The sequence below is a fragment of the Cervus canadensis genome, chromosome 17, assembly GCF_019320065.1.
Source record: "Cervus canadensis isolate Bull #8, Minnesota chromosome 17, ASM1932006v1, whole genome shotgun sequence".
Classification (NCBI taxonomy): domain Eukaryota; kingdom Metazoa; phylum Chordata; class Mammalia; order Artiodactyla; family Cervidae; genus Cervus; species Cervus canadensis.
Genome location: NC_057402.1, coordinates 41075162 through 41097421, shown reverse-complemented (window position 1 = coordinate 41097421; position 22260 = coordinate 41075162). Strand labels below are relative to the sequence as shown.

The following is a 22260-nucleotide window of genomic DNA, read 5'->3' as shown; positions in this document are numbered from 1 at the left end:
AGTCACTTAGTCTGTTTGCTAATAGGTGAAGCAAGACCATGATAGATGTCGTCCCATGCCAGTGTGATGGGCAGGTGAAGTAATGCATGTGAATGTTCCCTGAAGCCATTAAAAAAAAAAAGACTTCCTTGGAGGTCCAGTGATTAGGACTTCGCCTTCCAATGCAAAGGGTACCAGTTTGATCCCTGTTCATGGAATTAAAATCCCACGTCTTGGGTCAAAAACCCCAAAACATAAAGCAGAAACAATATTGTAACATTCAATGAAGACTTTTAAAAATGGTCTCCTGCAGTTAACCATGGTTAAAAAATTAGCACATCAAAATATCATAAAAAGTCAGACCACAGTCTGAGGGAAAATTAGCCTGTTTTAACTAAAAGGAAGTTTTCTTAATGTACAAAGTGCTCTTGGAAATCACTAAATCATTTTCAAATAACCCAACAGACAAAAAGGATGCATCAGATATGAACAGACACTACAGAAAAATAAGCATGGCTAACAAAGATATGAGAAGATGCAGAACCACCCTCACTGCTAGGGAGTTACAAATTAAAACAAGGGGCACTTTTTACACCTATCAGAGAGACAACTCTGAAGAGGTTTGTTAATTCCCTATGTTGGTAAGCATATGGATAAACAGTAGTGGGTGAGAGTGTCAATTTTTGTAACCTTCTGGGAATAGAATAATATATTAAAATATATTTTAAAAATTATTAAAATAATATATTAAAATTTTAATTTACTTGTTTTTTGACCCAGCAACTCCTGCACACAGGTGTATAAAGTTGATTTTACCACTGGAAACAGCCTATTATTTGTCAGTAGGTTAAACAAAGTTACAGGATATCCATTTATTGGACTATTATGTAGCCATTCATATAATGTGGCCCAGATGAGCAAAGGTGGGGCTGGAACAGACAGGAAATGCTCAAAAGAGCCTAGGCAACTAGAAGTATGAGTGAATATGAGTCGACTATTTTATTCAAGAGCAGTTCACTCTCTAGGAAGGAAATAAAAATGGTGTTTCAACCTTAACTCTAAAATAACTTAAAATTTAAATTTTTATCCCCACCAACTACCCCATGGGTGCATGCTTAGTCACTCAGTCTTGTCTGACTGCTTGCAACCTCATGGACCTGTAGCCTGCCAGGCTTCTCTGTCCACAGAATTTCCCAGGTAAGAATACTGGAGTGGGTTGCCATTTCTTCCTCCAGGGGATCTTCCTGACACAGGACAAATGTTTATATGTGTAGTAACAGGAAAAATGTCATATATATATATATATATATGTGTTGAAGGACAACAGCTCTACAGATGAGAGTCAGGGCTCAGGTCAGAGTGCCCTGGTTCAAATCCCAGTGTCCCCATTTGTTAGCTGTGACTTCAGTACATAACTGACCATTCCAGAATTTTTCATCCTCATTTGGAAAATAAAAACAATAGTAATACTAACTCGTTGGGTTGACATATGGGTTAAAGGATTTAATAAGTGAAAAGCAATGAGAATGGTGCATGGCATTCAGTAAGTAAATGTATATAATATATATATATCACAGATCATGTATATATATCTTGAGTGAGAAAGAGAAATAACTCAAGTTGTGTTTGTATATGCTTATATTTCTATTCTACATATATGTTATATATGTTGATATATGTACATTAGTTTGGAATATTCACTTCTAAAAAGGCATAGAATAAACTGTTAACAGGAGGGGGTAATGCCAAAAGACGTTTTTTCACTTTATAGCATCATCTACTGCTTACTATATTAATTACTGACATGTAGGTTTTCTTAAATTTAAAAAGCATCATTAAAAAATTCAATGTAGAATAATTCTTAAAGTCGCAGCTTTGAACTCTCATAGTCTGGAGCTTAATTAGAATTTTGTTTGGGGATAAAAAACTATGAAAATGAAGCTGAGGGAAAGTAAGTTTGCTCTAGAAAGTGACTTTTAGACATTGAACATTTAAGAGATTTTTATACTTACAAACTCATTGGAAAAGACCCTGATGCTGGGAGGCATTGGGGGCAGGAGGAGAAGGGGACGACAGAGGATGAGATGGCTGGATGGCATCACGGACTTGATGGACATGAGTTTGGGTAAACTCCGGGAGTTTGTGATGGACAGGGAGGCCTGGCGTGCTGTGATTCATGGGGTCACAAAGAGTCGGACACGACTGAGCAACTGAATTGAACTGAACTGATACTTACAAAATGGAGCATGGCTTTAAAATTGTTCTAGCACTGTAAGACACTTTAATCTTTGCTGCCAGAAAATGCCAGTCCTGGGTACATGTGAAATATTCAGAGAGGCAAACTGTTCATCCCCGAGGTCTTCACACACTGGCAGCAGGCGCCAGGTGAAGTAGGGTCAGCCAAGGGCAGGCTCTCATCTGTTTGTCTCCAGAGTCCAGGACAGGGCGGGATGAGTGGCTGGCAAGATCCAGAGGTTGAGCGCCACCCGCCCATCAGAGCTGCTCAGCTGGCCTGTTTAGCAGTCTGCTGGAGGCTCATTCAGAGCCACCAGGGCAGAAGGAATGACTGCCATCTGTAGATTCCATTGATCAGACCCCACCCGGGAGGTTGTCAGGCCTCCAAGTCACTCAGTTGTCCAGGGCACACCTCACCGAAGTCCAAGATGAATTTTAACTAAGTGCCTATGGGGCAGGAGGCCCAGAGATTCCTAACTCAAACCACCACCAGACCACCAAGGGGGTGGGCCAAGTGTCCAAGTGCGCTGATCCTAAAAGGTCCTGAATGGAGTATTTGCTTTCTACGTAGACACTGATGAAGAATTGTATGCATGTTTACTTAGTCAGGCAGGTGCTAGGTGATCTACTCTGTCGGCATACAGGTACTTCTTTATTCACTGGCAGGCCACTGTCCCAACCACCTTACCTGCGTTGTGCCATTTAACCCTCACAGGTAGAGACAACTATCTCCAATTGCCTGCAGTCCATGGGGTTGAAAAAAGTCGGACATGACTGAGTGACTGAACAACCTGGGTTAAGAAACTGAGGATTGGCACTTATCTATCATCCAGTGGTTAAGAATTCACCTGCCAATGCAGAGAACATGGGTTTGATCCCTGAACAGGGAAGATCCCACATGCTGTTGAGCAACTAAGCCTGTGCACCACAACTATTTAGCCTGTGCTCTAGAGTCCAGGAGCCACAACTACTGAGCCCGCATGCCCTAGAGCTCACGCTCCACACCAAGAGAAACCACTGAAATGAGAAGCCCACACATGGCAACTAGAGTGGCCTGTGCAGCAATGAAGACCCAGCACAGCCAAAAGTAAAAATAAATAAAATTATTTTAAAAACAGAATATCACACAGGTAAGGGTGACCAAGGCAACATGGCTAATAAGTGGCAGAACTATGGTACACACCACACCTGTTTATATTTCTGAAGGTCACATGTTGACTCATATGCTTTACTGATTCCCACATCCTGTAAGGATATGCAGTGTTTACTATGAAATGGGCAAAGGTTAAAACATACGTACAATAACATATGAACCCTAAAAAGGAGGAAAAACACACAAACATGCAACTACAGAGTATCAAGAAAACAGGAATGCTACCACAGATTAGGGAAGTTAGTCTTCTAGAGGTGTGTAGAAAACGTTTCTTTGAATTTCATGGCATTCATGAATCCAGAAATGTAAGAAGTGACTGTCAGGTGAGTGTATGCTCCTTGGTTCTTGTATCATCACACCAAAGATTTGGAGTGACGGACATTAAAGCCCTCGGCGTGTCACAGCTCTCAGGTCTTGGACAGACCGTGTTATAGCTCTCAGGTCTTGAATGGACCATGTTGGAGTTCTTAGACAAATCAGTGTTACAGCTCCGTGTTGCAGCTCTATTTTATTTAGATATTAGCAGGAAAATCCATCTTCGAGGGGTGAGGGCATGTCAACCCAAAGATGCAAAGAGAAGAGTGCCACAGCGCGCGGGAGAAAGAGAGAGAGACAGAGAGACAGCGCGCACGCACGCGGGGTGGGGGGCAGGGAAGGGATAGAGAAAGAAAGCGGCGCACGCACGCGTGGGAGAGTGGGAGTGAGAGATAAAGAGTGCATGCACGTGGCGGGGGGGAGGGAGAGAGAAAGAAAGCGCACACGCACACTGCGTGGGAGAGAGGGAGTGAGAGATAAAGAGTGCACGCACCTGGGAGAGAGAGAGAGAGAGTGCGCATGCACGTGTGGGAGAGAGAGAGAGAGAAAGAGCATATGCATGTGGGGGAGAGAGAGAGAGAAAGCGCTTTGGCTCCTCCTTTTATATGTTTTTTCCTCGCCCTGGGCCTGCCCCATGCAAATTGGGCTTAGCCAGGAGCACTGTTTGTCCTGCTTGAGGTCTTCACTCCGGTCCTCAGACCTTCCCTTGACCTTCCTTTGTTCTATTTTCGCGGGCTTCTCCCTTCCTTGTCTTTTAGCCACCGCCATTTTGGACTCCTTTCCCCTATTCTAACTACCTAACATGACCAAGATGGACTTCCTTGGTGGCCCAGTGGTTAAGATTCTGTGCTCCCAAACCATGGGGCATGGGTTCAACCCCTGGTTAGGGAACTAAGATCCCACATGCCTCACAATGCAGCAGGAAAAAAAAAAAGGCAGGGCAGGGGAGTGACCAAGAGAATCATCCTTACATCGCTAACATTTTTACAGCAAAGTGATTCAGATTCTTTTCCATTGTAGGTTATTACAAGATATTGACAGTAGTTCCTGCGCTATACAGTAGGTCCTTGTTGTTTATCCATTTTATATATAGTAATGTGTGTGCACTTAGTCTCTCAGTCATGTCCGACTCTTTGTGACCCCATGGACTGTAGCCCACTGGGCTCTTCTATCCATGGGATTCTCCAGGCAATACTGCAGTGGGTTGCCATGCCCTCCTCCAGGGGATCTTCCTGACCCAGGGATGGAACTCTCATCTGTTTGCATTTCCTGCATTGCAGGTGAATTCTTTACCCACTGAGCCAGCTGGGAAGCTCCAAAATATATACACTACTACATGTAAAATAGATAATCAAAAAGGATTTACTGGAACAGGAACTCTACTCAGTATCTTGTAGCATAGCACAAAAACTAAGTATCTTGTAGTAACCTCTAATAGAAAAGAATCTAAAAGAGAATATATATTTATATTTGTAATTATTATTATATATTATTATATAATATATATTTGTTTATATATATGTATATATTTGTGTATGTAACTGAATCACTTAGCTGTACACCTGAAACTAATACATTGCAAATCAACTATATTTCAATAAAAATCTTTTTAAAAATAATTTTTTAAAAGTACCAGTATCCACTTCAAACTCATCATGGGCACATGTGCAGTAGACACTGTATAGAATAGTGTAACATTATTTTTAGCTGCAAAGAAGTGAGAATGACTTCAATGTCCATCAGTAAGAAATGGATAAATATCCTGTAGTTTATTCATGATGAAACACTACATAGCAGTTACAATAAGTGAGCTTGATCTGTTTATTTCTTCAACTGACATTAAAAAGGTAAGTATGTACAATACATGCAGTATTATAGTACTTACTTAAGACGTACTTACATATTGTTTATGGATGTTTATACATATATAGTTATATGCATACAACATATGTAACTGTAAACAAATGGTGAATGGACACATGCTGAACTCTTAGTAGCATGAGGGGAATGCAACTAAGTGTGGGGATTAGAGTAAATTATGGTATCTGTAATATTTTAATAACAAAATGACTAGATGGAAATAAAATGTCAACAGTTGTTGACATAATAGAAGTATGAGTGCTTGTCACACTAGTCTCTGTACTATTCTGCATCTTTTAAATTGCTCTAAATTAAAGTCATACCTGATACTAAGTGCTGGAGTGTATGTGAGCTGTGTTGCTCACTGAAAGTTGATGAACACATCTGCAACCCTGATAAATATTGGCTAAACTTGTGTTTTCTTAGGAATGCTGCAAGGCCTGCCGGATGGAATGCTCCCCTACCTGCACACAGACACAGGTACTGCTGCCTGGGGCAGAGCTAGGCTTTTTCAATGTCCCAGGGAGCTCTAGGCTACAGCCCCAAGACCAAGCATGTGAACTAGAGTACCCGCATGGACGAATTCCTGCAGGCACCTGTACCACAAAGGGATGTTCCCATGGCAGGGTAAGCTTTTCATCTGGAACATGCCACAACCTCCTGGGTCTGTCGTGGTTGGGAGGGCATTTTATTGTTGTTGAGTCATTCAGTCATGTCTGCCTCTTTGCAACCCCATGGACTGCTGCACATCAGGCTTCCATGTCCTTCACCATCTCCCGGAGCTTGCTCAAACTCATGTTCATTGAGTTGGTGATGCCATCCAACCATCTTATCCTCTGTCCTCCCCTTCTCTTCCTGCCCTCAGTCTTTTCCACCATCAGGGTCTTTTCCAACGACTCAGCTTTTTGCATAAGGTAGCCAAAGAATTGGAGGGCATGATGTGAAGTAGTTAAGCACTGTCAAGAAATGTGAAAATACTGCACATTTTTTCATGGTTTTTGTGAGGAGTGTTAACCTGGGTCTACTTTTTATTTTTAAAAGTTTTATTTATTTTTGGCTGTGCTCAGTCTTCATTGCTGCACAGGCTTTTCTCTAGTTGTGGCACTCTCTAGTTGCAGTACTCAGGCTTTTCATTGCAGTGGCTTCTCTTCCTGCTGTGGTTCCTGCATTGGCAGGTGGGTCCTTTAGCACTGAGTCACCAGGGAAGACCTCTGTCTATTTTTAAAATGGCATTATTTATACTAGATTTTTCTCTGAGGTTAGAATTAGCTGTAGATCTTGGAAGATAATCTTGTTACCATGTCATTTATAATTTATTCATTACTCCAGTCCATCCATTTACACTCAACAGATGTTTCATGAAATACCTAGGATAGGCAGCCTTCTGAGATGCCCCCCAGAATTCCTGCCCCTGTTGTACATTTCTTGAAAATTTGTTGAGTGTGTTGGCACTTGTGAATCTGATAAGATTTCACTCTCATGATGAGGTTCTATTATATGGTAAAGGTGAATTTATTTAGATATAATTAAGGTCTCTGACTAATTAACTCTGAATGAATCAAAAGGACATTATCCTGAATGGGCCTGACCTAATCAGGTGAGTCCTTTAAAAGATAATCCACGTCTTGCCAAGAGAGAGATTCAAATGTTAGAAGGCCTTCTCTTGCTGGCCTTGAAGATACAAACGGCCACACTATGGAGAGGATCATGTGGTAGGGAAATGCAGGCTGCCCCTGGGAGCAGAACACCTCAGTCCTACAACCCCAAGGAAGTGAATGCTGCCAACAGCCACACAACATTGGAAGGTGACCCCCTAGCCCCAGATGAGATGCAGGCTCTTGGATGACACCTTGCTTGAGACCCTAGCTGAGCATCCAGGTGAACTATGGAAACTGAGTTGATAAATAAGTGTTGTTTTAAGTTACTAAGTTTGTTATGTAGTGAGAGGGAGAAAACAAGTACAAAATGTGTTATGTATCAGTTACCAGTTCTGCAGAAATGAATAAACACCATTCCTCTCTCAAAGGAACTCAACAGTCTGATGGAGGAGACAGAAAACTTAAAAGATAAATTTAAAGTGAAAGAGTTATCATGGAAATAGGACAGGAGTGCAAATGGGTATAGCTCTGTTCTTTCCTTGGGGCTCATTGGCTGGGTGCCATCAACCTGGAATTTTCTGTGTCTGTGCATTCCTCCTTCACCTACTACATGGAGAAAGCCTGTTGGCAGTAAGAGAAAACAAGGTCAACAAACAGAAGTAGAGCTGAGAGGTGAAAAGACAAAATCCAGAAGATGTTTGATAGCCAGGTCCAGTTGAGCCTGAAGCTAGCTTGATTCTCATCCCTCCTAGTTAAAGGAACCAATTAACCTTGGGGATTTTGTTACCTCCAACCCAAGGGTCCTGACTAATTAATACAGATATATGTGTGTGCTTCATCACTTAGTTATGTCTGACTCTTCGCAACCCCATGGACTGTAGCCCACCAGGTTCCTCTGTCCATGGGATTTTTCAGGCAAGAACACTGGAGAGGGTTGCCATTTCCTCCTCCAGGGGATCTTGCTGGACCCAGGGATCCAACCTGTGTCTCCTGTCTCCAGCATTGCAGGCCGATTCTTTACCCACTGAACCATGGGGGAAGCCCTAAGACAGATACATAGTTGGGTAAACAGTATGGTACATTCTTCAGTTCAGTTCAGTTCAGTCACTCAGTCGTGTCCAACTCTTTGCGACCCCATGGACTGCAGCATGCCAGGCCTCCCTGTCCATCACCAACTCCCGGAGTCGACTCAAACTCATGTCCATTGAGTCGGTGATGCCATCCAACCATCTCATCCTCTGTTGTCCCCTTCTCCTCCCGCCTTCAATCTTTCCCAGCATCAGGGTCTTTTCAAATGAGTCAGCTCTTCGCATCAGGTGGCCAAAATATTGGAGTTTCAGCTTCAACATCTTACATTCTTAATAAATTTTAATTACTCTGGTCACTATCAAACTGATCATTACTGTGAAGTAATTAAGCACTGTGAAATCTTTAAGGGCAGCCAACTCATTTTGGGGTGCTTATCAGGGAGGACTGAGATATGTATGCTGCAAGAGAACATTATAACACAAACAGGTCACTCCTAAGATTCAGGACAAGGGTAGACATGTCACGTAAGGGTTTTGCAATTAGGTGAGCTGCCTGGCTTGCTTATGATCTGGCATCACACTGAATGGAGGTCAAAGGTTGATTTTTTTGAAACAATCTCCTAAAGTGTCTGGACCCAGAGACCCCCGGACACAGCCCACTTGTGTTCAGTTGCTGTAGATTAGGGAGTCATGGCCCTGTGGGTCTCTGGGCCACAACCAGCAGACGACGTGCCTGGATATGCCCCACTGATCACATCCGCTGGGTGTGTTTGTCTGTCTTCCCAGAAGGGGAGGGACCATGCATTGTCAACCACACCACACTCCACCAGTAGGAGTGATTTCTAGGACAGGATGCCAGAAGAAAACCCTAGACATTTGAACAAATCAGGTCATTCAGACCTGCAGTCAACTCCTGCCTCGATATTGCCTTCCTCCGGCCAAACTGGCCCGCAGACCTTGGCCACTTGGGCTGGCTGTGGGTGACCTGGAAGTACTGGTTGGTGCCACTGTTCTGCTGGTCCCTGCTGGATGCCGCTGACATGAAGTCAGATTCTGTGATGGATGGTTCAAACTTGGCCTTAGCCCTGGGCTTCAGAGGGTGCTGGGGGTATTGGAAATTCTGGGAGCGTGCTTTTTTGTGCATGTACATTGGCCTGTCAAGTTGACCCCCAAAGCCATCATTCCAAGATGTGTAATGTGTTGGTCTCTGGAGCTCAGGAGTCAGGGCCTGACTTCCTGAACTTTCGCCAACATAAAAATGATGCACCCCGTGGAGGTCAGTCAAGGAGCGCGGGTGGAAGGCCTGTCTGCTCACCTGTCTCCTCGGAACCTCCTCCTCTTCTTCACTGAGCTGTGGAGAGGCCAAGGGTGCACACCGTCTCATGTTCCTGGGGTACATGTCCGCAGTGTCCCTGGAGGTGTCTATCTTGAAATGTCTTTCTGGCCAGAAAGTTGAATGTTTCTTTTGCTGAGAGTCACGTTCATTAATGAGATAGTATCTGGGGGCATGGGACCGAGGACTATGTGGCACCAAGGCTGAGACCACTGACCCATGGTTGATTGGCTGAAGATCTTTTCGGAAAAGAGGTTCTGAGTGAACGTCTTCAATGTGCTTTGTAAACATCCCAGGTGTGCAGGATCTGCTCCTATGAAGGTCACTTGTGCTCATACATGGGCCACATGGATACCTGAAAGACAGAGGTAGTTAGACACCTGTGGCTTTGGTGTTCTCAGAGCCCCAAGCCATCCAAGTGTTGCAGGACAGGTGGCCGCTACCACTACATTTTCACCAAAACCTGCTCTGAAGTATCAGTGAGTGTCCAGTGGGGACCTCCCTGGTGGTCCAGTGGTTAAGACTCCACGTTTCCACTGCAGGGGGTGCGGGTTTCATCACTGGTTGAGGAGCAAAGATCCCACATGCCATGAGGCCAAAACACCAAAAGGCAAAACAGAAACAATATTGTAACAAATCAAACCCCACTCATCAGGGCCACTCCCCCACAGGGGAGAGGAGAGCGCCCAACTCCTGCAGGACATTCAGGAAACTCATCTGCACAGGTTGCTGACCACACTGCACACAGGCTGGTTCAGGGGACTTACTATCCTATCCTAAACTTCCCAGTGGTAACCTCAAGGATAGCATTTGGAAATCGTAGTGTCTTTGTCCTCCAATATGAAGGTAAACCAGGGTCAGGTCCCTTTGAATTCAGCAGTTCAGTAACAGAAGCTACAAGGTAGACTGATGTGAGGCAATAGCAGTAAGAGCAGGCTTCAAGAAAAGGAACCAAGGACCACTATTATTAGGTGCACAAAAGCCTCAGAACCCCTATTCCAAATGCCACCTTGAATAACATTATAATAAAAAACATCTAGGAAAAATTTTTAAGAAATGTGTAGGACCCTGTATTAGTAATAGCCTGTGTAGTGTTAGTCACTCAGCAGTGTCTGACTCTTGCAATCCCATGGACTGTAGCCTGCCAAGCTCCTCTGTCCAGGGGATTCGCCAGGCAAGAAAACTGGAGTAGGTTGCTATGCCCTCTGCCAAGGGATCTTCCCAACCCAGGGATCGAACCTGTGTCTCTTGCATCTCTCACGTCTCCTGCATTGGCAGGCAGGTCTTTATCACTTTTGCCACCTGGGGAGGCCCAGTAGTCTGCAGGGCACCATAAAAGAAAAGCACACACTGGATGCCTTAAACAGCAGAAATTTATTTTTTCACAGCTCTAGCAACTCGAAGTCCAAAATCAAGGTGTTCTTAGGGTTGGTTTTGGTCAGACTTCTTTTACTGACTTGTTGACAGTCCTCTTCTAACATTGTAGCTCTTGTTTAGTTGCTAAGTCATACCCTACTCTTTTGCAACTCCATGGACAGGACTGATCCTGCCAGGCTCCTCTGTCTCCATCCTCACATGACCTCTTCTCTGTGTACACACAGAAGGAGACAGAGTTCTGGGTGTCTCTCCCACTTTTTATAAGGATGCTTCCTATTGGATTAAGCCACCCCTCCCCCCTCCCAGTTTGGCCCCCATTTAACCTCTAACCTCCTTATAGACCCTGTCTCCAAATACAGGTGGTTAGGGCTTCAGTATATAAATTTTGAGGGGATACAGTTTGGTCCATAACATTCTGGCTTTTGGCCCCCCAAATTCATGTCCTTCTCATGTGAAGAACACTCACCCCATTCAACATCTCCAGAATTCTTTAGGCCTAGGGGCTTCCCCAGTGACTCAGAGGTAAAGAATTCACCTGCAATAAGGGAGACACAGGAGATGCAGATTGGATCCTTGGGTTGAGAAGCTTCCCTGGAGGAGGAAATGGAAACCCACTAGAGTTTTCTTGCCTGGGAAATCCCATGGACAGAGGAGCCTGGTGCACTACAGTCCATGGGATCACAAAGAGCCAGACATGACTGAGTGACTAAACCACAAGGACAACATAGTGTGTCTAGGGATTGTGGAGTGCATTCTGTGAACATTGCCCCTGATCATCTCTGCCATGTAGCTGTCCAGATTCTTGGACAGTTCCTCCCCATAATGTATGGACAAAGATTGTCACCTTTAGTTACGCTGCCACAAGTCAAGAAACTACCAGAAGCCAGGACAGGCTTGGAACAGATCCTTCTCTAGAGCCTTCAGTGGGAACAGGGCCCTGTCAACAACTTAGGCTCAGATTTCCAGTCTACATAACCAAGAGACAATACATTTCTGCTGTTGCACTAAAAAAAAAAAAAAAAAAAGAATGTCACCTGCCATTTCTTTAAACCAAGAATGTAAAGCCATCAGGCACGCAGCTACCCAAAACAGTGCACCCTGAAGGAGTTTCAGAATAGAGAAAAACAAGATACTGGCCCTAGGTAGTTGAGATTCAAATCAAATGAATGATTTCAGTGAGCCCAGACTCTTGCATCTTTCCATAGAGGAACAGGGAGCTCAGCTCGGTGCTCTGTGATGACCTAGAAAAGTGGGATGAGTGTATGGAAGGAGGCTCAAGAGGGAGGGGATATATGTATACATATGGCTGACTCATGTTGTTGTGCAGCAGAAATAAACACAATATTGAAAAGCAATTATACTCCAATAAAAAAATTTTTTTAAAGCACTAAAGTCATTAAGTTGAGACATCTGTATTTTGCAACTAGCAGTTATCCTTTGATGTTCCACAGCATGGTTTTTTTCCAGCAAAACTTCCTGTGTATTCTGACTTCTCCCTTACCTTTTTGAAACAGTCCCTCAGAACTCTCTGAGATGCCATGTCCTAGGCCATAGTCCTCACTGTGTGTGTGTGTGTGTGTGTGTGTTAGTCACTCAGTCATGTCTGATTCTGCGACCCCATGGACTGTGGTCCATCAGGTTCCTCTGCCCATGGAGTTCTTCAGGCAAGAATACTGGAGTGGGTTGCCATTCCCTTCTCCAGGGGATTTTCCTGACCCAGGGATTGAGCCTGGGTCTCCTGCATTGCAAGTGGATTCTTTACCATTTGAGTTACCAGGGAAGCCCAGTCCTCAGTAAGTCTGCTGACTAAAACATAAGTCTCAAACTTTAGGTTGTGCGTTTTTTTGTTTGTTTTTTTTCAGCCGACACCTCTCCAGGACTATTGGAATCCCTCCTTCTTGCCAGAACCCAATATGTACACAAAGACAATTCCTGTTAACTTACTGTCTTTAAAACAAGACAATCCCCCTGCCAAATAACCCTCCTATGTTTTACCTATATTGTTTTCACTGTGTTACATTCTGATCAAATATAATTCTCCATATAAGTTAGGGGCAGTGCGCCTTTTTGATATCCAGTCTCCATGAAAGACTGCAGGGTTCTGCTTTCTTATGTGTAGGTACAGTTGAATAATAATAATAATAATAAAATATATTATATATATAAATAATATACATAATATAATATATAATAATATATAATATTATATCTATTATATAATATAAATATAACATAATAATAATAATAATTGACCCATATAATGCAGAAATGGTCTTGCCAATAACTTAGCCAGCCTAGAACTAAAATATAAAAGATCTTGCCAATAATATAGTCAGTCTGGAGTGAAAACAAACAAAAAAAGATAAAAAATTTAAACAACAAGGACCTACTATATAGTACAGGGAACAATAGTCAGTATTTTGTAATAACCTATCATGAAAAAGAATCTGCAAAAGAATGAGGTGAAAAGAAAGTGAAAGTCACTTTGTGACCCCACAGACTATAGCTCACCAGACTCCTCTGTCCATGGGATTCTCTAGGCAAGAATACTGAACTGGTTAGCCATTCTCTTCTGCAGGGGATCTTCCTGACCCAAGTATTGAACCCGAGTCTCCCGCATTGCAGGCAGATTCTCTACCCTCTGAGTCACCAGGAAAGTTATATGTATATATCTATGTTTATATAACTGAATCACTTACTAATGTGACTTTGTAAATCAACTATACTTATAATAATAATAATAAGGAGACAATGTTCTAATTCCAAAGAGACTCAAAGGCCTTAGTGGTTCAGCATCACACTTCTTTCCAGACTCATCTCCTGCCCCCCTCCCAGGCTCTCCTTGTATGTGTGTGTTCAGTTGCTTAGTCGTGTCTGACTCTGTGACCCCATAGGCCCCTCTCTCAGGTGCACTCTGTCCATGGGATTCTCCAGGCAAGAATACTGGAGTGGGTTGCCATTTCCATCTCCAGGGGATCTTCCCCACCCAGGGATCGAACCCACGTCTCCTGCATTGCTGGTGGATTCTTTACTCCTGAGCCACCAGGGAAACCCCTCCAGGCTCTGTTTTCTATGGTCATTTTCCAAAGATGCTTCACTTCCTTATAACATCATACCTTTGTTCATGCTTATTCTCTGCTATGGTACATTCTTTAATTTTTTTGTTTTTAATTTTTAATTTTTTTTGTTTTTTCTTTATAACATTCTCTCTATATCCCCAAACCAAAAATATAATAAATGGAAACTGGTTAAATAAATCATAGTCTGTCTGTATAGTGGAATAGTAATGGACCTTTTCAATTACTAGTATAGTAATATATACCTCATCTTTATTGAGGTATAATTGACATATAAAAATTATATATGTTTCAAGTACACAACTTGATTTAATATATGTATATATTGTGAAATAATTACCACACTCAAGCAAATGAACACATTCATCACCTCACATAGTAACCACTTTTTTTACACAAATACCATTGTCCGGTTTTTTTACTCTACTGCAGTGTCTCCTTTTTTCTTAAACTTTTTATTTTGTATTGGAGTATAGCAGATTAACAAGGTTGTGATAGTTTCAGATGCACAGCAAAGGGACTTAGCTTTTACATATGCATGTATTCATTCTCCTCCAAACTCCTCTCTCATCCAGGCTGCCATATAACATTGAGCAGATTTCCCTGTGCTAGTTGGTTATCCATTTTAAATATAGCAGTGTGTACATGTCCATCCCAAAGTTCCTAACTATCCCTTCCCCTCATTCTTTCCCCTCAACCCCCTGGAAACCATACATTTGTTCTCTAAGTCTATGAGTCCCTTTCTGGTTTGTAAGTCCATTTGTATCATTTTTTTTAGATTCCACATATAAAGTAGGTCATACGGTATTTCTCCCTCTCTGTCTAACTTACTTCGCTCAGTATGTAAATCTCTTGGTCCATCCACATTGCTGCAAATAGCATTATTTCATTCTTTTCAATGCCTTGTCTCCTTTTAATGGAGGGATTTAATTGACTAAGAACTGCAAACTTTTTTTTAACTGGTGTAGGTCTTAGGCAATACTGTCTATAACCAACCAAGAATTCTCAGGAACATATTCTAGTTTGTTTCTTAATAAATAAAAAGAATTGTACATTGTCACCAGGTGTGTTTTATCCCAGAAATACAAGAATTGTTCTTTTTAAATCAATTTAAAAAGTGGCTTTTCATCAATACTAGTTTACGGGATTTTCCTTGTGGTCCAGTGGTTAAGACTCTGTGTTCCTGATGCAGGGAGTGTGGGTTTGATCCCTGTACAGGGGAAATAGATCCCACATACTGCAATTAAGACCTGGTGCAGCCAAATAAATAAATAAAAGTTTAAAAAAAAACAGTTTATTACTCAATACTATTCTTGGCTTTTCTCCATTAGTGAGCTCTTACTTAGTCTTTAAGGCTGAAGTCCAATATTATTTCTCCTATGAAATATTTATGCATTCTCCACATAGACTTACCCCGTCCTCTGAAAGTACATGTTTATCACAGAAGCATAGCATTTATCACATTATATAAAAATTACCTACATCACTCTCTCACTATTCTGTCAACTCCTTGAGGCAGAGATGTGTCTGATCATCTCTGCAGCTATGGTAACCACAGAGACTAGGATAGAGTTGATTCTCAATAAAAGCTTGTTGAATTAGACATTAGAGAATTCTTTACAATAAATTTGTTTTGGGAATTCATGAGTTAGAGTGTTGCTGCCATTGATAAGCAAACAACTGACACACCAATTAAAATTAATCCCTCTGGGATTTCTCCAGTGGTCCAGTGGTTAAGATTTCACCTCCCAATGCAGGGGGTGCAGGTTCGATCCCTGGTTGTGGAACTAAGATCCCACATGCCTCCTGGCCAAAGAACCAAAACATGAAACAGAAGCAATATTGTAACAAATTCAATAAAAGACTTTAAATATGGTCCATATTTTTAAAAATCTTAGAAAAATATTGATTTAAAAGGATAAAATAAAATTAATCCTGCCCTTCATTAAAGTAAGTCCCCAGTGGAAAAAAAATTTTTTAAGGCATTTTCTTTTCATACCCTAGGCTGGCAGGAAGGTTTGCTTATAGGTTATATGGCAGAAGGCTGAGAAGGAAGAATTTGTCCTGCTTGATAAACTTTGTCCTTTCATTTCTTCCTCAATCACAGCTGTCACAGGAAGAAGTGGCCTTGTGATGTTCAGCAGAAATGGAATGTAATGGCTCTCACTTCCTTGGAAACTATTAGGGCCTTTGAAGCCTTAATGGCTTTTTATGCTGCTCTTTATGGCCCTGGGCCATCACGGGAGGGTATCACCGAGGAGGCAGATTTTCTGCCGAGTTGCAGATGACTCACCTGGTAGAATAGTGCCTAGACCTGGAGAAGCCAGGAAGAGGGGAACTGGGGCTGCCAGGCCCTGGCTGGGGGCTTGGGGTCGTGGGCTGGGCAACGGTCTCCACCCTACTACTCCTGCTGCTCGATGAGTCAAAATTGACCACAGTGCCGTTGTTCTGGGGTGTCGCCGAGTGAGCCGAGGACAACTGGCTGCCGAGATCACTGTCCTTGGGAAACCTCTTGGTGGTTTCGTCCTGGGTTTGGATGCGGGCTGCAGGAAGAGGGAGGGCAAGAGGAAGACACACTCAGGTTGGTGTCACTGCCAGTATCCTGACTTCCTGCAGGTGCATCTAGAGTTGTGTGCACTTGCGGATACTCCTAGCTGGATGGGTGAAACTTTATCATTCAAATCATTTCTTCACTGAGAGTTGGAGTTGGAAGGAAGTGTTGTTTAGTCGCTCAGTCATGTCTGACTCTGCGACCCCATGGACTGTAGCCTGCCAGCCTCCTCTGTTCATGGGATTTCCCAGGCAAGAACACAGGAGTGTGCTGCCATTTCCTCCTCCAGGCGATCTTCCCAACCCAGGGACTGAACCATATCTCCTGCATTGGCAGGCAGATTCTTCACCACTGAGCCACCTAGGAAGCCAGAAAGGAGTGTAGGAGGAATCAAAGGAACCCCAAGCCTTTTTAGGTGCACCATCTAATGGCCCCATTAGCTCTGGGGCTCTGGTTGTTTATCTATGTAATGGATACAATGGAGCTTGGATGATAATTATGGTGTTTTAGAAACAATTCAGAGAACTGTGAAAAATAAATGTGGTCTTGGGCTGGGAAATGGACGTTAGAGGATGATACTGCTATCCTGAGAAAATTTATAGAAATCCTAATTTTTGAAGGTAACTGGAACTAAGCTGAATTATGCTCCATTGGCAAATAATACTTGACAATGACAGTGGAATTTGGCCACCTGATGCAAAGAGCCGACTCATTAGAAAAGACCCTGATGTTGGGAAAGATTGAGGGCAAGAGGAGAAGGAGGTAGCAGGATTAGATGGTTACATGCATCACTGACTCAATGGATATGAATCTAAGCAAGCTCCGGACAATGGTCAAGAACAGGGGAGCCTGGTGGGCTGCAGTCCAGGGGTTGCAGAGTGGGACACGACTTAGTGACTGAACGACAATGAAACAGTGGAATTTTGTAACATAAGCTACAGTCTCTTCCCACAGCAGTTTTTATGTGTAGGCTTGCTCTCTGAGAAAGTGGTTGGAGCGAACACAACCCTGAGGCCTCAAGACTCTTAATCAGGCATTTTCCTGGAAGGAAACACATCCCTCCCAATTAGCTCTGGATTAAAGCAGACGAAACGGGACTTCCCTGGTGGTCCAGCGGCTAAGACTCTGAGCTCTCAGTGCAGGGGGCCCAGGTTCCACCCCTGGTCAGGGAACTAAGCGCTTGCATGCCATGACTAAAAATCCCATGTGCCGAAACTAAGACCTGGGGCAGCCAAATAAAGAAATAAATAAATATCAAAGAGCCATAGAGTTTAAAAAAAAAGGAAAAGTAGACAAAAGAACCGGCCAACAGAGCCTTTTGGGTCATCTTCTCGTTCATTTTCTGCAGGAGAACACGAGCCACACAATTTTGCCATTGTCTGGTGATCCTTCTGGCTCATACCATGACCTGTCAGTGGCTCCAAGTGGCAGATGTGTTTCCTTTGAGCTGTACCTGTCCACTTTCCCCTCCCTTCAGCCCACGATCCTCTTTATATTTTCATTCTTTCTACAGGGATGTTCTTTCCTTCTCCCCGGATAAGCCTAGATGGGAACAAGTGTGTCCAGGAACTGCTGGGCAAGACAGGAAGATGTGAGCCCACTGGGCTTGGATTCCTTACTGGGAAATCTGTTTTCATGGCTGGACCTGCCTACCTGACATTGTTCTGCAGGTGGGGGACACAGAGGCCCCCACATGGTCATGGGGGATATGACCCAAGGGGCAGAGACAGGGGAGGGCATCTTGCAAGGAAGAAATGAGCCACTGAGAGGAAGTACACAGATGTAAACAAGGCCAAGACATTCTTATGGGCTTCCTCCAGAATTTTGTGCTGCTTTTTCTTGCCTATTTCAATATTTCCTTCTGATTTCAGGCATGTTTTGGGATTATTCACAGGCCTAGGTCTGATGTAAAAATTATAGATACAGACCAACATTTATATCCTAAGATTATTTTTTAAAGAAGGCTTTAGGTTATAGTTTTTGTTTCATTTTTATTTTATTTATTTTTGACCACACCTTGAGGTATGTGGGATTAGTTCCCCAACCATAGGTGTAGGATCGAACCTACACCCTCTGCATTGGGAACACAGAATCTTAACCACCAGACCACCAGGAATTTGCCTATCCCTAGATTTTTATCGGGTCTAATTAATTGTGAAAACTGAACTAGAGTAGGAAGTCTTTTGGTTGGTGTTGTTTTTGTTAGTGTTGAACCTTAAACAGCTGTTTTTTAAAAATGCCTACCAACTGAGACATCAGGAACTCTTGTTTGTACTTACCTTCTACCATTTGGGCAACCTTTTTCCTATCTTCAGATCTTGCCTAAAATATAAATGATAATCATACATTTGTTTTGGATTTAGCAGGAAGGAGTAACAAATACTATTCTTACGGGGACTGGGGAAGGTGCTGGGGAAGGTGCTGGCCATCATTGCTCGTAGTTGGGCCATGGCCAAGCTACTACCATCACCTGAGGACAGCATCTGCTGAACCTAAGCCTGTGACTTGAATGAATACATGCTGACACCTGAAAGCTGAACTTTAATCCCTGGCAAGTTTCACTTTTAGGGGCAGCTCTTTGATAGATTTTTGTTGAGATTCTGCTAAGAATAGTTTGCCTGAGACACAAAAGAGAAATATGGATCCACCATATGGGAGATGTATGTTTTCATAAAAATGCACTTTGCAACTCTGGCTGCATCTCTCTCTCTCTCTTTCCTTTCTTTCTCTCTCTCTTTTTCTTTTTTCTTTTAGTGGCCAAGCCATGCCGCCTGTAGGATCTTAGTTCCCGCATCAGGGATTGAACCTGTGCCCCCTGCAGTGGAAACCCAGTCTTAACCATGTGACTGCCAGGGGAGTCCCCAGATACATTTTTTATTTGACTTGTTATGAAATGAGTTAGTGTTTCTTTACATTAATTGATATTTATGAGAGTTTAAAAAAAAGAAAGGTGGGAGTTTTTCACATGGGGTTCTGGGGCTGGGGTGAAGCAAGTGAGATCTCCAGGGGCCAAATTTAAGGAGGAGCTCACTCTTGGGGCTGTGAGAGCCCAGGGTCGATGTGACCCTCAGAGTCTGTGCCTCTAAACTGGGCACCCTAGTGCCTCGCTTGCCTCCTCCTAGTCCCAGGCCTAGGGGAATACCTGAGATGCGTGCAGAGGAGGAGAAATTGTGGAAAAATTGGTGAGTACTGGTCATTCTCTGATTGTTCTGAGATCTGTGGTTTGAGCCCCAGACAGGAGAGAAGGTATAGTAAGTCCCCTACACATGAAACTTCAAGGTACATACTTTCAAAGATGTGAACACACATCCCATCAACGTCTGGCCTGAGTGACACCTCAGCTTACCCTCTGTTTCCTGTTGCTGATGATCCTTCAGCTCTACCATCTCCCACCTCCACTCCCTCCTCTAGTCAATGACTCTTCTTGCCTGTTCACTCGATGGGGGCCCCTGTGCGCCAGCTGTTGTACTGTGCTAATATACTTTTCAGGGTACTGTACTGTAGGATTAAAAATGCTTTTTTATTTTGTATGTCTGTTTGTTATGTACTTTTTATGTGAAAAGCATGATAAACCTATGACAGAATAGTGATATATAGCCAATTATGCTAGCTGGGTACCTATGCTAACTTTGTTGGACTTACAAATACACTCTCTGAACAGAACTTGTTTGTTATGTAGGGGACTTACTGTAATGACAACCAGAAATTAAAAGATAGGGAAAAGGTGGGTCTTTGAGTCTAAGCAGTGTCTTTGGACTCTGATTCCAACTTGACATGGGGCTGGGGAGGAATCCTTTCTCCTCTCCTACTCAGCAGAGCCAGGAGAAGAGTTTAGTCCATTGTAAGCTCCGTGTGGGCACAGGAGAGGATGCTGAAATGCTGAGGGCATCAACAAAGTCTCTGGGATAGGAGGCTCATTCTGACACCAGAAGGCCTGGGTATTCTTGTAACTATATTATCCTGGGAGGTCCTGACAGGGGGAGGGAGGGCCAAGAGTCCAAGCATGACCTCACTTGTATTCCCTAGCCAGGGACATCAGTCAGATGGCTGACACACCTTCACAACAGCAAAGGTTACACAATACTTGCATTTTGGATCTGCATTCTGAGCTGGTGGTTGCTGAGTTTTAAGGATCTTGCGATGCTCTGCAGGTAATAGATGAGCATGCTAGGGTGGAAGAGCACAGGGTGGTGAGTGTACTTCATCTCCTTTTTCAGCTTTTCTGGCCATGTTCCCCGCCAGATGTGGGCGACCAGCCAACCCCCACTCCCACCCCAGCCCACCCTCTGGGGACAAAAGGTATCAGCAAGTTCTCAGGCTGGTGAGCACCAGGAAGGGGCAGCATTCCTTTTCTCTCTCCTGATTTTTCAAAGCCACCTCCGTGGACCTGAAATTCTTTACAGGTGACAACAGTAAGGAAGGAGTGAAGATGGGTGAGGCATTTACAGTGCATCATGCCAGGAATCTTGGATCCACTATTTGATGTTCTTTTCCCTTTAAGTCAAAACAGATGCTACCAAGCTGCACTGTAAAATTCCATGTTGAGATTAAACCTCTGGAAAGTAAAATAATGATAATGACACTGAACACCATGATAATGGCCACAGTGATGGCCCAAATGCTGGTGATGAATCCATCATGCTCTGCCTCCCTGGTCCCCATGGGATTCAGTGTTCCTGTTCAGATCATCAGGCTCCATAAGTGACTTTTGAATGAACTCACTGAATTTATACTCTAACTGGGAAGCAGTGATTTTCTTGTTGGCCAAACACATAGAAGTCCCCCTACAACTGGCAGGAAAGTACTCACAAAAGTAGCAGTACGGCTGGCAGGATGACCACAGGGCTACTGATGTACCCAATCACAGAGCCAAACCACGCGGGAAAGTCCTTCTCAATGGTTTCTGACACGATGTCATAAATTTTCTCTTGTCCACTGTGAGAAAGAAAATCATAATTCCAGATTATATTGCTTTTGGCAGAAGGATCCTGTGAGCCATTAAAAAAGGGGGGCTAGTTGACCAGAGGCCAATCCTCAAGTCAGCTTCAAAGCTAAAATAAGTATCCGATGAATGTGGATGATATGTAGGGTTCCTAAGATGATCCTATCTGAAGTATCCATTTAATTAACATGTAGGCTTGAAGTCAATAATTACATGGGGGCATGTGTGTGTGTGTATAACGTATACAAAGACAAACTGTAAATGTTACATAAATGTATCAAAACTGACTTAATGGGATTTCCCCAGTGGTCCAGTGGTTGAATCCATGCTTCCAATGCAGGGGGCGCAGGTTCGATCCCTGGTGGGGGAACTAAGATCCCATAGGCCATACAGCCAAAAAATAAAATTAAAAAAAAAATTTTTAAAACCCTAATTGAAAGCAAATCCTAGGTGGAGATAACTCTAGGGACTTCTGTCTTGATGTAGCTAGATAAATGTAGAATCAAAAGTGACACTGGGGACTTCCCTGGCTGCCCAGTGGTTAAGACTCCATGCTTCCAATGCAGGGGGTGTGGGTTCGATCCCTGGTCAGGGAGCTAGGATTCCACATGCCTCATGGCCAAAAAAGTCAAAGCATAAAAAACAGAAGCAGTGTTGTAACAAACTCAATAAAGACTTTAAAAATGGTCCACATCAAAATATCTTGTTTAAAAAAGTGACCTGCCCTGAGCTCTAGAAGGGTAAGACTGCCCAGGTAGAATTTCTTCCCAGCACTGAGGCAAGGCCTTTCCCCGTTTGGATTTTAAGTTGGC

General features: G+C 43.2%; 1 protein-coding gene across 1 annotated transcript in view; it reads right to left on the bottom strand.

Annotated features, from left to right (window-relative positions):
• Positions 1–9036: 9036 nt before the first annotated feature.
• TMC3 (transmembrane channel like 3) overlaps positions 9037–22260 on the bottom strand; it is a 51007-nt gene continuing 37783 nt past the window's right edge. Inside the window, exons 18-22 of the mRNA XM_043490106.1 lie at positions 21316–21441; positions 20595–20673; positions 18786–18828; positions 16249–16498; positions 9037–9856 (exon numbers count right to left, since the gene is read on the bottom strand). Coding sequence (XP_043346041.1) covers positions 9037–9856; positions 16249–16498; positions 18786–18828; positions 20595–20673; positions 21316–21441 — 1318 coding nt within the window. The remainder of the gene's footprint in view (positions 9857–16248; positions 16499–18785; positions 18829–20594; positions 20674–21315; positions 21442–22260) is intronic.